Source organism: Solanum verrucosum, unplaced genomic scaffold, assembly GCF_900185275.1.
Source record: "Solanum verrucosum unplaced genomic scaffold, falcon-dt-bn FXZP01000182.1, whole genome shotgun sequence".
In the NCBI taxonomy this organism is placed as follows: Eukaryota; Viridiplantae; Streptophyta; class Magnoliopsida; order Solanales; family Solanaceae; genus Solanum; species Solanum verrucosum.
The window spans coordinates 2079719-2096001 of NW_026020378.1; the positions used below are offsets into that span (position 1 = coordinate 2079719).

Here is a 16283-nt window from a genome sequence, read left to right on the forward strand (position 1 = left end):
TGGTCGTAATACTTCTTTTTTGCAGAAATTTTCTAAATTCCATTCTCTACCAACATATTCTTCTGAATTTATTTTTAAAGGGTTCATTAACTTGATTCCTTTATTTCCCATTATACCTACTGCATCGTCTATCTTTATTTTAAACTTTGAACTGCTGTTGGTGGCTAATTTTCCTATAAAGCCAACACAAACTAAAAGATTATTTCCACAGTTCATTTCTTCATACCCTTTGGTCTGTATGCCTATTTTTATGTACTTATCAAATTCTTTTGAATTTATCATAAAATCTGGACTACAGTAAAATATTCCTCCATTGTTACTCATGTCTACTTCGGTTAAACCTATTATTGATCTTTTAGATTCTGACCATCTGCTATCATATAAAGTAATTAGTACTTTAGTACCTAAATTTTTCTAGTTAATCCTTTAAGCCCTATCACCACCAATCCCATGTGCATGAGATTCATTCGTCTTTTCTGTATTTCTTGCATAGATTCTTTACTAATTAAATTTATACTTTCACTATCGTTTTCTGATACGCTTAACTGTTCTTCTCTATAATGTCTATATAGATGTGTTGTTGATGAGAAAAAACCTGTATTATAGAGGACTTGTGGATTTAGCATTTTTAATTTATTTTGTTTGAAAATTTCTATGTCTCTATCTACATCTATTAATTCATCCAGCTGGTGACTACTACTAGGCTTATATGAGTTATTCATAATTCGAGCTAACATATTGTTTCCTAGTCGATCTTGAGAGAAACTGGCCCTTTGTCTTTCTTGGGAATTTCTATTCCTGTTTGAAAAAAGGTCCATGTTTTGTCTTTTCTTTTAGGTTTATCCTCTTGAGGAGTTAATTCCACTCTTTTGAGCTGTTCTATTAAGTTTTGTATATCGTTTTCTTGCTTACCTTTTTTAGTAGGGGTTTTATTTTCCAATAAAATATCTAATTTTTTATTTATTTCTTTTATTTGGTCTTCTAGGTTTTTATTTAATTCTAATAAAGCAAATATTATCAAATTGTTTTGTTTTACGCTTATAGAATCTGTTTTTCCTGGTGGAACGTAATCTGATAAACCTTCAGGGTTAGCTTGAAATTGTGCTGTTTTTCTAAGGACTTCTTGGTAAAAGAGGTTGTTCATGAAAGGGTTAAGTCTTTAAGTTTACTTAGTTCTTTCTTAATTTCTTTTGTCTCTTTATAAAGGTTTTCTATCTGGCTATTTAGTATTTCTAGAGGATTGTTATCAGTTATCTTATTTACTACTATGTTTTGTACCTTGGAAATTATATCTAGTTGCTGATTTTTTAGAAAGTCAAAATTTTGTTCTATTTTTTCTAATGATTTGTTTTGTCTTTGTTGCAAGGTTTCTATGGTTTCTATTATCTTTAGAAATCTATCGTCTTTGGACTGACTATGTTCTGCTAAATTTATTATTAGATCTGTAACCGTATTTAAATGTTGATTCTCGCTATGTAAAATATGGTCTCCTTCTGCGAAATTACACTTAAGTAGTGATCCAAATTTTAGTCTTCGATACTTCTTTTCTGAAACTATTTCTAAATCTAAGTATTCTAATCTCTTAATACTTCCTATTATGCTAAATATAGAGTTCTGTTTTTGCAATCTTGTGTTTCTATTCTAATTTCTTTTATGTAGTGATAAACTCTTGCTCCTATAGTAGGTATTTGTAAATCTATTTGTCTTATTTCTTGATGTATAGAAGATATTTGATTTGGTGTTAATAAATCTGAAAATAACCTTAGTTGTTCTGTATATAGTCGTCTTTGTTCTAATAGAAAATCGTATATATCTATATAGTTCTGTCTTATTTTTAATAGATACCAATGATATTCCTGGTCAATTATGATCTGTTTTTCGTATGGCCTAAATTTTTTCTTATATAGTCTAGATGACATATACTTAAACTAGAATGAGTACTACGTTATTTAACCTAAGAGAAAATTTAAATTACTAATATGATTTCTTTGAACTTCTATACGTCTATTTGCGTGTTGGATGTTACTATCTATACTATGTAGTTCCCACTTTAAAGCACTTAATAACTTTGGGTTGACTAGGGTTGGTCGGTTCGAAGAATATAAACCCCTGTGGTTACGAAGTCTGTCTGTTAGGTCTTTAGTTTCTAATATTTCTAGATATAAACTTAAACCCTCTTTAATCTTAAGCCAGTCAGCTTTAGTCTGTAATTCTCTATATAGATACCAATAATATAATCTTAATTGGTTAGCAAAAGGGTGTCTTTCTTATGATTTCTTATGGCATGATTACTTATATATATATATATATATATATATATATATATATATATATATATATTAAGCTAGTATATTTTTTAGAATTCAGAATTTAAAAATTTAAAGTTTATCTTTATTGACATGATATCGAATCCCTTACCTTTAAAGCAATTATATTGCTTATGGAAAAACAAAATTATTAGCGTACAATCTACAAAACAAATAAATAAAGAATCATTAGTGAGTAGAATAAATTACAATCTTAGCTTCTCAGCATTACTCTTTTAAGTTGACATTTTGTCAAATCGGTGATTTATTTATAATCTCATAAGTTCGGATATATTTAAGTTGTCTACTTTGATTATTTATAGAATTTTTACTCTAATTATGTTATGTCAAATTATTGCTCAATTTAATTGTATGAGGGAGAAACTCAGAGATTAAAACAAGGAATATATTAAAGGACAAATTACTTAACTACACTCATTTACTTACCTTAATATCCATTTATCCCTACTTATTTCAAAAAATTTAAAAATCTCTTATTTACCTATGTATCCCGTGCACAACGCTATGTATCCCGCTATGTGAAATGCATCAAACGCTATGTATCCCGTGCACAACGCTATGTATCTCGCATGTATCCCGTGCACAACGCTATGTATCCCGCTATGTGGAATGTATCAAACCTAATGTATCCCGTGCACAACGCTATGTATCCCGCTATGTGGAATGTATCAAACCTAATGTATCCCGTGCACAACGCTATGTATCCCGCAAACATCATTTTTAAGGGATTTTTGATAAATAGAAAACTAGAAGGAATAAGATGTTATTTAGTACTTATAATATGTGTTCCTATAATTTATACATTAAAAGAAATCCTTAAATCTTGTTTGCTTTTATGGTAGGACCAATTAAAGTTTTTAATGTTATTGATCCTATCTAATTATAATATCAAATTTGTTATAAAGAGTACATTTTATATAGGGATAAGGGTATGAAAAATATCCCAACTTTGGTCGAATTTGTTGTTGCGATACTAAACTTTCATGAGGACCTATTACCTCCCTAGACTATTTAATACCGTATTTTTTACCCCCTGAACTATTTAATAGTGTATTTTAAAGGTATATATGTGCCCACATGGACACATTACTATTTATAATTTTGCATTATTTTTTATGTCCACGTGGACAAATATATATGTTTAAAATACAGTATTAAATAGTCTAGGGAGGTAATAGGTCCTCATGAAAGTTTAGTATCGCAACATCAAATTTGACCAAAGTTGGGATATTTTCAAACCCTTATCCCTATTATATATGATATGTAAATTTGGTATGTGGTGTGAAGATTTAAAATTAACAGCGCACAAAACTTAAACTCCGCTAAGTAATATGTACTATTGATTAGCTCAAGATAAATTGTATTACAATTATATTGTTCGTGGCAAACTTACACGTAACTTTTTATTAGATTATTTAGTATCTTAATTTTTATACTAATCTATATATAGTAGTAGTATCTTTTTCTTTTAACATATATCGCATCAACTTATATTTCTTAGCATAAGTATAGTCCAAGCATCCAAATTAGGTTGGCCAAATTCAGTGCAATTCAACCACACCCAAATCGTATCGAATTAATTCGAGTGAGGTAAAATTTTGGAAAGATATGAATTACATAGAGTGTAGGCAATTAGATCCTAATTTATTATGGTAAAATTAATTGCCTAGTAACAAATGGAAGGCTACCTGATCACTTCCACTATAGTAGTTAAATATACATACATGCATGATCTTTGACAAAAAAAAAAACAAAGACTAATCCTTTGAATTATTTGGTCCATTGTGAAAAAAAGGAAAAAATTACATAATCAGATATACTACACTATCATATATACTATTATTCTGGGTGATCAGAATAGGTCTATAGATATATGGAATGGGGTGGTAGAGAAGTGCGAGAAGAGGTTGGTGAACTGGAAAAGTCAATATCTCTCCTTAGGAGGAAGATTATCACTAATCAATAGTGTTTTGGACTCTATGCCTACCTATATGATGTCCCTTTTCCCTATCCCTGATGGGGTCATTGAGAGAATGGATGCTCTAAGAAGAAATTTTCTCTGGGAAGGGAACAGTGAAACCAAGAAATTCCACTTGGTAAAATGGGATGCACTGATTGGGAGTAAACAAAAAGGGGATATGGGGGTCAGGAACTTAAAAACTCAGAACCAATATCTTATGATGAAATGGCTCTGGAGATTTGCTTCTAGTGAGTTAGCTCTCTGGAAAGAAGTAATCCAGTTGAAGTATGAAATGGCAGATCATTGGACCACCAGAATGGTCAATGATACTTATAGGATCAACCTTTGGAGGTCCATTAGAAACCTGTGGCCAAAGCTTAGAGAAAATTTCAGCATAAGAATAGAAGATGGCAGGAAGGTACTCTTCTGGGAAGACAAATGGTTAGATCAAGCCTTCCTAAGGGACATCTTCAATGATATTTACACCCTAAACCAACAACAAAGGCCACCGTGGCCGAAGTCTGGTCAAATCAGGGATGGAATTTGAGCTTTAGAAGACCTTTTAATGACTGGGAGATTTTGAGGTTAGTTGAGTTCTACATCAAATTGGAGCAATTCAAAGGAACTTCAACTGACCAAGATAGATTGGAGTGGAAAGGCCACAGTCAAGGTAGTTTCAGTGTGAAAGGGGCCTATCAAAAATTTAACCCTTATGATAATCAGATTGAGGATTGGCCTTGGAAACTTATATGGAAAGTCAAAATTCCTTATAAAGTTTCTTGCTTCACTTGGCTTGTGGCCAAACAAGTTGTTTTAACCCAAGAAAACCTCATGAAAAGGGGGATACATCTAAGTCCTAGGTGTTTTTTCTGTGAAGAAGGCTGAGACTGTAACCCACCTTTTTATACACTGCAGGATTACCCTTCAACTATGGGAAATGTTTCTAAGTAAGAAGGACTTGAACTGGGTAATGCCAAGGAAAATAGATCAGACTTTGAAGATCTGGAGCAGTTATGCTAACTTGTAAGACCATAAGGATAGGTGGAAAAATATACCAGCTTGCATCTGGTGGGCTGCTTGGACAGAAAGAAACATCAGGTGCCATCAAAACAAGAGCAGCAATATCCAGAAGATGAAGATGAAGTGCTTAGTTTTGTTTCATTTTTGGTGTAAACAGGAGTATAGGGAAGATCTAGAATCAAGTATGGATGTCTTAGGATCATTGTAATTTTTTGTTAAAAGGGTTGAAGATCTTCTAGATTCTCCTCATCAATTATAATTAGGAAACCTGTAACTTGTTGTGGCAAGTTTCTGTTTTTGTGGAAGTAGAATACAAGTTGTTACCTTCTAAAAAAAAAATATACACTATTATGATTTATATTTTAAAAAAATTATATATCATATCACTAATTAAGAGTTTTTAATTATATATTCAAGAAGATATACTTAAATATATAGGAGAGTAGTGAGCGAGATAGGAGAGAGGCGAGTGAAGAGAGTGAGATTTGTTATGTATCCCAAATAGATGCGAATCAACTTAGCTATAATGTATCTAGAACAAATTATACTTAATTTTGACCCTATGTATTTAGTCATATCTTAATGTATCTAGACATACTAAAATCTGATAACATGAATAATGTTATAAATTAGAGTATATCTAATTAATTCATAATCTAGTGAGATTTACGTAAGTTTTTTTAAAAAGGGGTAGATAGAAGCCCACAAGAATGAAAGAATGCTAATAAAACTATAGGTTAACTAGGTAAAATATGTGTTTTTGTCAAGATTATAGGGAAGACAAAGGTTTTAATAGATAAGAAGGGGAAATGCATTTTTTAAGAACTTTCATAATTGCATCTTCCATTCACTTTACTACTTGATAAATTTTTTTGGTTTTGGTGAAAACACCCTTTTAACTCTTGGTGTAGGATTGGAATTTCGCCCCCTTTTAACTCTACAAAATATTATTCGTACTTGCTATTTATTTTAATTTAATAATTTTATGACATGTATTTATATATATATAGACTTAAAAGTGTTTGAACATGTGAGTGACAACAAACTAAGTAAAATGCAACTTGCACCTCAAGTGCAGGATACCTGATTTTGGATTATTATTCAAGTCATACCTACAGTGCGTAAACAATAAGTCTTCATTTCGGAGCAACTTCTTACATGTGATGTCTGAAGTTAAGCTTGACGAAGCTGAACTTCAATCAAAGTTTAAGCACATAGTTGAAGTTCAATCTTTATTGATTGATCAGGTATATATGATTGCAGTTGAAAACAATAACATACTAGGTGAAATTTTACAAGTAGGGTCTAGGGAGGGTAGTTGAAAACAACAACATACTTAGTGAAATTTCACAAGTAGAGTCTAGGGAGGTTAGAATGTACGTAGATTTTATCACTACCTCATGAAGATAAAGATGGTGGTTTTGAATGACTTCGGCTGAGATGTAGCAATTCCAGATACAACGAAGAAAATATATTGAGTCACTAGAGAACAGTGCTAATATCAAAAACAAGAATTAATTATTACTAGTACATTAACAAACATCAACCACCCTAAACAAAACAACATTATATTACCTATTAATCATTTACTGTAATACAAGGCCTCCACACCCTCCTATTTAAGGTAATTTTCTCGGTAATCTGAAGCTGAGTCATTTCCAGTCGAAACCAAATCCTCTTAATGAACTACGTGTTGACCTGGAAATTGGCATTTTCATTTTCCAATTTCCCACTTCCTCACAATCTACATAACTAGCAAAAAAGTTAAATGATGCATTTCACTCAATCTACAAGCAGTGAACAAATTCAAGAGTACACTAGAAAAACAACATTTTCTATTCTAACAACATCCTCAAACTTATACTATACTTAAGTGGCACTATTCTATGATCATTTTACAACAACTCAGTTTACTTTGGCATCTCCAATATTACACACTGGAAATTATTAGACCATCATCACTACTATCATCTATTACCTTATTGGAATTAATACGTTTGTAACTAGCAATGTATTTTTCGCTGTTGTTCCCGCTAAGGAGAGGAGCAACATCATACTCTGTATCTGGTGATTTTCCTCCAGAATACCTAAAGGACTTGCATCGATGAAGTATCTGCAGAATCTCTTTCATGGAAGGCCTGCTTGCAGGTAAGTTGCTCGTGCATATAAGCCCGAGTCTGAACACAGTCTTCATTTCTTCCAAGTAACATGTTTCTTTGATATCTGTATCTAACATATTATCGATGGCAGTGTTCCCTTCTCCGTGCTGCTTCCATGCCCATTCTGCCAGGCTTGTATGCTCGTCCCCAAAATTTGGTTGTCTTCCTGTCACTAGCTCCAATAGCACCACCCCGAAGCTATAGATATCAATCTTCTCGTTCACTTTCGTTGTATAAGCATACTCTGCAACCAAACAGTAGATTATTAGTTAGTCATTCTTTTGATAATGTTTTAACGAAATTGAGGTAATACGAAGTTCAAGATTGGATTTTGCTTTTTTTACCTGGAGCTATGTAACCAAAGGAACCTGCAACAGCAGACATGGTGTTAAGCTCTCCTTTCTTCTCTAAAATCTTGGCTAACCCAAAATCAGCTATTTTGGCCGTGAAATCAGAATCCAACAAGATATTGCTTGATTTTACATCGCAATGAATGATCGGTGGAGTGCAGTCATGGTGCATGTAACAAAGTCCTTGAGCAGCTCCAATGCCAACCTCCAATCTTTTTGGCCAATCCATGACTTTATTACTCAAGGAAACTCTCTTCTTCCCATGAAGCCATCCATCAAGACTGTGATTTACCATGTACTCGTAAACGAGCAACTTTGAATCCTCACTTGATATACAACACAATAATTTCACTATATTGGAATGTCTAATTGATCCCAATATCTGAACCTCAGCCAAGAATTCCCTCTCCAGAATGTAGTCTACTTTCCTATCACTCCAAATCCTCTTCACAGCAACATACTCATTTGGTCTGCCAACGGAAATTCTGTACACCTTACCCGATCCACCACTTCCAATCATGTTATTTTCCGTCAAACTTGACAAAATGTTCGCCTCTGTGAAATCCAACCTCTGGAATGAAGTCAACTTCCAGCTTGCAACATCGCGCTTATGCTTCTTCCTCCTGTAGTCTCTAACCATGAACAAGGTCGATACAACACTAAATAGGAAAACAGCGAATGCAAGGACTAGAATCAGGGCTAGGACTCTATGGGACAATCTATTGGAATTGGCGACTTTCGCATTATTACAACTTGGAAGATATGGAAGTGAGTTGGTGGTACAAAGACTGGGATTGTTCAAGAAACTGTCTTCAAAGGCTAGGTTAGCAAATGCATCAGGGATATTCCCGGTAAGTTGATTCGACGATACGTTAAGGCTGGTGATCCTTTTTACACCTAGTTGAGGTGGAATTGGACCTGAAAATTGATTCTGAGACAAATCTAGAGCAACAAGATCAGGGATTAAACCTATAGATGCTGGAATCTTGCCAGAGAGTTTATTCCTGGCAAGATCCAATATTACCAACGACTTCCAGGATATTATATCGGCTGGAAGTTCTCCAGATAACAAATTACCATCAAGCTCTAGCTGAGTTATCTTAGAAAGACTAGTCAATTCCACTGGAATCCGACCTGAAAATGAATTGTTACTTGCCAAAAGCACCATCAAACTCCTCCAAGAAGATATCCCCACAGGAATTTCACCAGTAAACTTGTTGTTACTGATCTCTAACCGCGTAAAATTGAATGCAATTTTGCTCGGTAGCTCCCCGGAAAATGAGTTATCACTCAACAACAAACTTGTCATGTCAACCAAAGTCCAAACCCCAGATGGAATCTCACCCGAAAACTGATTCTTGTAGAGCTGAATCGAACGTAGACTAGAACAAGTTCCGAGTGATTTTGGTATTTCACCAGACAAATTGTTAGCATAAGCTACAGCACCAAAAAGAGTTCCTCCAGCACACAAATGCTCTGGCAAGTTTCCAGTGAAGGAATTCAGTGAAACTTCAAAAGATTCGAGTTTCGAATGAAGTCCCATTTCAGATGGTAAGCTCCCATTCAGTTTATTCCTAAACACTTTGAATACCTTCAAAGATGGAATCTTGGCTATGCTCTCTGGAATTGCTCCATACAATTGGTTACCAAACAGATTCATAATTTCCAAATGTTTAAACCCTCCAAAACTTTCTGGGATTGTTCCAGTTAAATTGTTGTCGGAAACATCAAGTTCCATCAACTTTGATGAATCAAAAGTTTCAGGGATTCGACCCGAAAGACGATTACCGTACAAGTACATCATCGTCAAATTCTTCAACAGAAACAACCCAGAAGGGATTTTTCCTTCCAGATTGTTGTAAGCAAAATCAATAAGCTCAAGATTCTGAAAATCCCCGAAACTTTCAGGGATTTCACCGATCAATTTCGTATCTCTCATCCAAATATACTTTATCTTCTTCAGCTTCCCAAACTCCGGCGGTAGTGCCATCGGAGAAAACCCATTAAACTCCAACCCCAAACTTTCAAGATTGGCTAAGTTCCCGATTTCCGCCGGGAAACTCCCATCAAACAAGTTCAAATTCATACACAAGGTCTCCAGCTCCGTCAAATTCCCGACTGACGGCGGGATATCTCCGGTGAAATTATTACCACCCAAATTAAGATACTTGAGTTTCCCAAGCCGGTGAATATCCTCCGGGATGGAACCCACAAAGTAATTCTGAGAAAGATCCAAATGCTGCAAATTGGAACATTTGTAAAGAAAAGTTGGGAACTTTCCGGGAAGATAATTCAACCGGAGATTAAGAAAAGTAAGATTTTGAAGTTCACAAATAGAACTTGGAATTTCAACAGTGATATCTTTTTCTTGAAGTATTATTCCGGTAACCTTCCCATCATCACACTCAATTTCCGGCCAGCTACACGGCGAGGAAGTAGAGTTCCATGAGTCAAGTGCTACTGGGTTTCCCCATTGACGCTTAATCTTCAGTAGAGTGTCACGTTCAGTAGTGGCCGGAGATTGTGAAGTTACGAAAATGGGTATGAAGTTTAGTAGAAGAATGAGATAAAGGGACCGTTTTCCGGTCGGAAAATGGGAAAACTCCATGAAAAAAAAAAGGTGAGGTTAGAATTATGAGTTGATTTTGGAAAGTTTAGTCAACATTGGAGGTGTGAAGAAAATGCCAAATTGATAAAAATGAATATATAGAGATAAAATTTTCTTAGTATAAGATCAAAAAGTATGATGTTTAAAATAAGTGGGTTAGTAAAATACTGATTCTGTTGAAGCTTCCACTGAGCTGCCTAACACCAAAAAAAGCTTCGAGATTTGGGCCCCTTTTCTTTGACCATTGAAATATTTTTAGCTCAACAACTCAGCACATTGCCCGTTTGCCGTCAAACAGTTCACCAAGTATATGTTTGGAGTTGCACTAGTTTTTCTCCTTTTTATCACCTCCGACCCAATATTAGGGCCACGTATCAATCAGTTCAGTTTGATTTTAGAATTTATTCATTTGGTATATTTATCAATTCAATTGATTTATAGACAAGTTAAATTGTTATAGAACTATTAAAATATAACTTTATTCGTTTAATTATTGATTTTGGTTTAATTTTGAACCGTTCTACCTAACACTATATTTTACGTCAAAATTTATTTTAGTGTGAAATTTAGTTTTTAAAACTCCTATCTAACACTATATTTTACATTTCATAATTTTAAAATTGAAGGTGGATAATGCTTGTCATATGAGAAATTGCTATAAAAAATTTAAGGTTTCTCTAATTGGGGAAAATAACTTTCCTACGGAAAGTAGATAAAATACTTTTCTAAAGGCGTAATACATAAATATGTCATTTAACTTGGCTTTAACTGATATTTATATCCTCTAACTTTGAGAGTGAATAAGTAGACACTTAAACTTATATAAAATTGAATAAATAGATAAATTTGTCCTACGTGGTAGTTTTGTATCTTATGTGGCTTCCTGCGTGTATTATGCCACATAAGACGTGTGTGTTTACTTGTTCAATTTTATAAAAATTTAAGTGTTTAGTTGTGCACACCCAAAGTAGGAGGGCATAAATATCAGCTAAAATCAAGTTAAGGGGTATATTTATGTAATATGTCTTTCCTAAATCCTCTTTCAACCTTACCCCCGCCACCTAACCCACTCAAACGCCCTAGATCAGTAGCTCTCAACCTACCACCTCACCCCCGATCAATTGACTAGAGACTTGACTCAGGATCGTGCGATCTGAGATCCACCCCACCAAGAGACTCGACACTATCTCGATACTAACTTGAGATTTGACATCCGGCTCGAGATCCTCCTCAACCTAGGACCAACCGTGACCTTGAATCGTAATTTAATCAATGAACCAAATGTGCTTTGATATGCATTGTTTGAGTCGAGGATCTTTATGAAACCATATTTTTGTATCTAAGAAGTAGGGGTAAGACTTACGTACACTTTATCCTGATCAAAAGCTCACATATGAAATTATACTAGGTATACTATTGTTATTTTATTTAATTAAGTAAATCTTTTAAAAGAGAGGTAAATAATATTGTGCACAAGTACTCTTAAGGTTAGAAGTATAAATATTTTTTTAAGGAGGAAAAAATCTTAAAAGACAGATAATATGAATCAAATATAATAGTAACTACTTTTTTTGTTCTAATTAATTTGGAAATTTTTATTTATGAAGGTCAATTCGATTTAAAGGAAAATTAAATTAAATATATTAATTTGTGTTTTATACTTAAAATTTAGATGTTAGGAAATTTCTAATATATAAGAGGCTACGGAAGCCGGTCATGGACGAAATGCCTGCTTCCCGCCAAGGTCATTTATGGTATTTTACATTTTCTGTGCTTTAAAAAGATTGTACCATATTGCTTCAAAAGTGTACTCTTTTTTGTCCGACATAAACACCATTACACGTGTTTCCTTTTGACCTCTTTTGCTGCTGACTCTTTTGGCTTTTATGGGCATTTGCTTAACTTTGCGTTTAATGCTTGTGAGTTGTGGGTCTCCCATTACTTCTATATTTCATTCTATTTCTCTTTACACAATCCACAACTTCTTAAATAGTAGTATCAATTATAATAATCTATAAAACATTATAATAAACTCAGATATTATATTTCATTTTATTTTGATTTTTTTCGCATGAACTTTTACAAAATCAAGAATATTTTACAGTGTGATTTTAAATTAAAAACATGTTAAATATATCAAAATATTTTTTAATATTTTGGTCTTAAATATGTAATTTTTGTGCTTTTTTCCATTTTAATTATCTTTTGAAAAATAATTTAAAAAAATTCTATAGATCACGATAACGGATATTTTTTTTCAATATTTAAATTTTAAAAGATACATAAAAATAGATTTAATTGATTCTCAAAATTTGTTCGGTGCCACATAAATTGGAACAAAATAAGTACTAACAAATATTATTTGAAAATGACGTAAAAAATATTATAAATCACAATAATTAACAACTTGAAATATTTGAAAAAAGATATAAAAAAATTTCTGATTTTTAATATTCTATTTGCGCCACATAATTGGGACATGGAGAATAATATATATTATTTTAAAATTATGTAAAAATTTACTATGATTCATAATAATTAATAACTTTGGTTATTTAAAAAACATAATTTTTTAAATAATTCTTCAAATTTCAAATGTGTCACATAAATTAAAACTGAAAGGGTAACATACATTGAGCCCATGTTGGTACTGGCTCCAATGTCTAGTTACACAGTGTGTAAATTTTATATATGTCATATATTATAGTAATATTTTCAAGCTATAGTAGTAGATTTAGACTTTCAAGTTATAACATTAAAAATTTCAGGTTCTAACAAATAATTTTTTTTAAAAAATTGTTTTCAATAATTGAAAAAAGTTGTTTAAATAAAATAAAGAGATAAAAGAAAAATGAACAAAAAAACGTTTTTTTAATGAAAACAGGTAATAAACTGAAATTGTGGTGTTAATTTAATTTGAATTTATTGTAGATAATTAATAAATAGCACGAATTAAGGGATTTAAACTAATTAAGATTATTTAGTATCCTTAATTCACTCAAATCAGTTAAAATCAAATAAAAATTCAGATTTTATCTTTTTCTTTTTCAACGTTTCTCTCTCTTCAATTTGCAACAAAAAAATTTCAACGTTTCTCTCTTCAATTTTCAACCAAAAAAAATCCCACATTTGAGTAATTGAAGTTTTTTTCATCTTTGAAAATTCTTGATTTTGTTGTGATGGACAACTACGTATCAATTTTAATCAAACATCGTGAAAGATGGGATCCTTCGGGTTAATATTTGTTATTGTTTAATGTTTGTTTTAGAATGATAGCGAAATGACACAAAAATGATCAAGCTGTCGATTAATTGAAGGTGGAGTCATATTTTGTTAACTGTTGATATCATATTATGTTTACTGTTGTGAAATGTAAAAAATTTAGTGTTTTTTTTGTTTATTTGTTTATTTTGTATACAGTTGTTGTTTTGTGAAATTATAAATTTAATGTGATTTTATGAATAAGTTTGATAGAATAAATTAAATGAAATTTGTATGAAAGTGTGCTAATTATTATGTAAAAACAATTTAATTATAATGTTGACGAATTTATGAAAATTTATTTTATTTGATAATGAATTTGATAGTATAAGTCGAATGAATTATGTATGAAAAGTGTGTTAAGAAATATGTAAAAAAAAATTGAAATTTTTGACGAAGTGTATTACAAGTGTTTTAAATTGGTATTAAATGTGAAATTGTTGAGTTTATATTAGTTTTGTTATTTTTGTATAAAGTTGGGTGACAGTAATTAATTATTTGGGACGAGAAATGTATATAGTTTGAATGAATAATCGTTTTTTATGAAATGTGTATTAAATCAATATGAAAATGTATAAATTTGGTATGAATGATGATTGTTGTATGAAATGTGTATTAAGTGAGTATTAAATGTGAAATATTATGTTTTGTATGAAATTTGTTTTGTAATTTACTGTCTAAATGATATTTGTATGAAAAAATAATGACGAGTGTGTATAATTTTGTTGTTATTATAATTATTTTTATGGATGAAATTTGTATTGTCTTTGGAATGAAAAGTTAATATTGTTTAACATATTTCTAATTGATTTGTATAATGTTAGACTAATTGTTATTTTTTTTTAATGAAATAGAGAATTATGTTGATTTTCAAATGAAATGAATTATATATGAAAGAGGGTTGTTGATGTGAAATTCAAAAGGTCCAAAGTTACTTGCAGTAGATGTTGTCAAGTTGACCACAACATGAAGCATGTTCATATTATCCTGTGCAAAACTAATGATTGTTTATTTGTTTAGACTATATATAATTTTTATTTTATTTTATCGTTTAGAAATATGTTTTGTTTTGATATGAAACATAATTGGTTTGAAGTGCATTATAAACTTAGTGTTTAATATACCGTTCATTCTTTAGACACGGTTCATTCATTAATCATATAGATTGCATACTGTTAAATATAAAATTTATTCCAACTTAATACATAAGATAGTGTAAATATTAGTGATAATTATAAAAGGTAATTATGGTATCCTGAGTATTTAATTTAATGTAAGTTTACATGAATATTAATTTGGTTTTCAACTGGTGTCCTACTATAAATAAATTTAAAACAAATTGCAGTTATTGTTTCATTCCCACACTAACTTCAGTTAGTGTCATACACATATTAATCAAAATTTCATACACGTTTTATCCAAAATGTATAAAAATTGATAAATTCATATAATCACACAATTTATACCATTTGTATATCAATATCATATCACAATTCATACAATATCCAACAATAAAATATTAAACTCATAGGCATACACGTATTAATCAGATTTCATACACGTTTCATCCAAAAACAAGTTTAGAATATAAAGTAAGCATAATGTGATTTTTTTTAGAAAAAATCAGTAGTTTGACAAATCATACCATTTTCATATCATTTTAATAATTTATACCATAAACACAGTTAATAGACAATTACACCAATGTTAAAACGCAATTCATACCATTTGTATACCATTATTATATCACAATTCATAAAATTTTCAAAATCAAAACATTAAAGCGTAGTCATACACATATTAATCAGATTTCATACATATTTCATCCAATAAATGTATAGTTTGGAAACACACTGATATTTAGTATCTTGAAATTGTAACAGGCAATCAGTAATTCATATGTAAACGGTATCTGCCTAAAAGAAAACATATGATATTATATATCATCAAATACTTAAACACAAAAATATTGTCCAAAAGTTAAAAAAAATAACTTTTTGTTGTTCTTCTTGTTGATGGTTTTGAAGATGCTCCAACTTCTACATTTGTTTTTTTTTTCTTTTTTTTTTCTTTTTGATTTCAGTAACAAAATCAAAATCGGAATCAAAAGGGGGTTTCAACAATTTTCCCTTTCTCTTCTTCCCCTTTTGATTTGCAGGGGTGACCTTTTTTTTTCTTCATTTTTTCTCTCTTTGTCGCTCTTTCAACTTAGATGAACCATCCGTCGCCGGATTTTGAATATTCACCGGATTTTCAACAATTTTAGGCGGGGGAGGGGGGGGGGGTTGAGTTAATATATTAAACTTTGAAACATGAACATCATCATTAGATGTTCCTTCACCCAATCTGGGACTCTTTCGAGGCGTTTGGGTTTCTTAGACATAATTTTGTTGGAAAAAAATTGAACGAAAGATTGAAGGTTGGTGTAGTTGGCTGGTGAGAAAAATGAGAGAGAAGAAGGTGAAAGTGTGGTGGGATTGACTAATGAGAGGTTATGAGTATAACATTAAATAAGGAAGTGTAATCAATGTAAAATCCCTATAATTGTGTAAGAGATAATTATGGGGTATTCTTTATTTAAATAATTTTTTAATAATA

At 31.5% G+C, this 16283-nt stretch overlaps 1 protein-coding gene across 1 annotated transcript; it reads right to left on the reverse strand.

Annotated features, from left to right (window-relative positions):
• Positions 1-7174: 7174 nt before the first annotated feature.
• LOC125838872 (receptor-like protein kinase HSL1) lies at positions 7175-10424 on the reverse strand. The gene is made up of 2 exons (XM_049517894.1): positions 7811-10424; positions 7175-7710 (listed from the first exon to the last, which is right to left on the reverse strand). The coding sequence occupies exons 1-2, from the start codon at positions 10422-10424 to the stop codon at positions 7238-7240; spliced, it is 3087 nt and encodes a 1028-aa protein (XP_049373851.1). The 3' UTR covers positions 7175-7237.
• Positions 10425-16283: the final 5859 nt, after the last annotated feature.

What these genes read in the sequence shown, in the direction of transcription:
- LOC125838872 (XM_049517894.1), bottom strand. Translation starts at nt 10,424, where the DNA reads ATGGAGTTTTCCCATTTTCCGACCGGAAAACGGTCCCTTTATCTCATT. An exon ending in CTTTGGTTACATAGCTCCAG is followed by an intron (nt 7,711 to 7,810) that starts GTAAAAAAAGCA and finishes GTTTGGTTGCAG; the next exon opens with AGTATGCTTATACAACGAAA.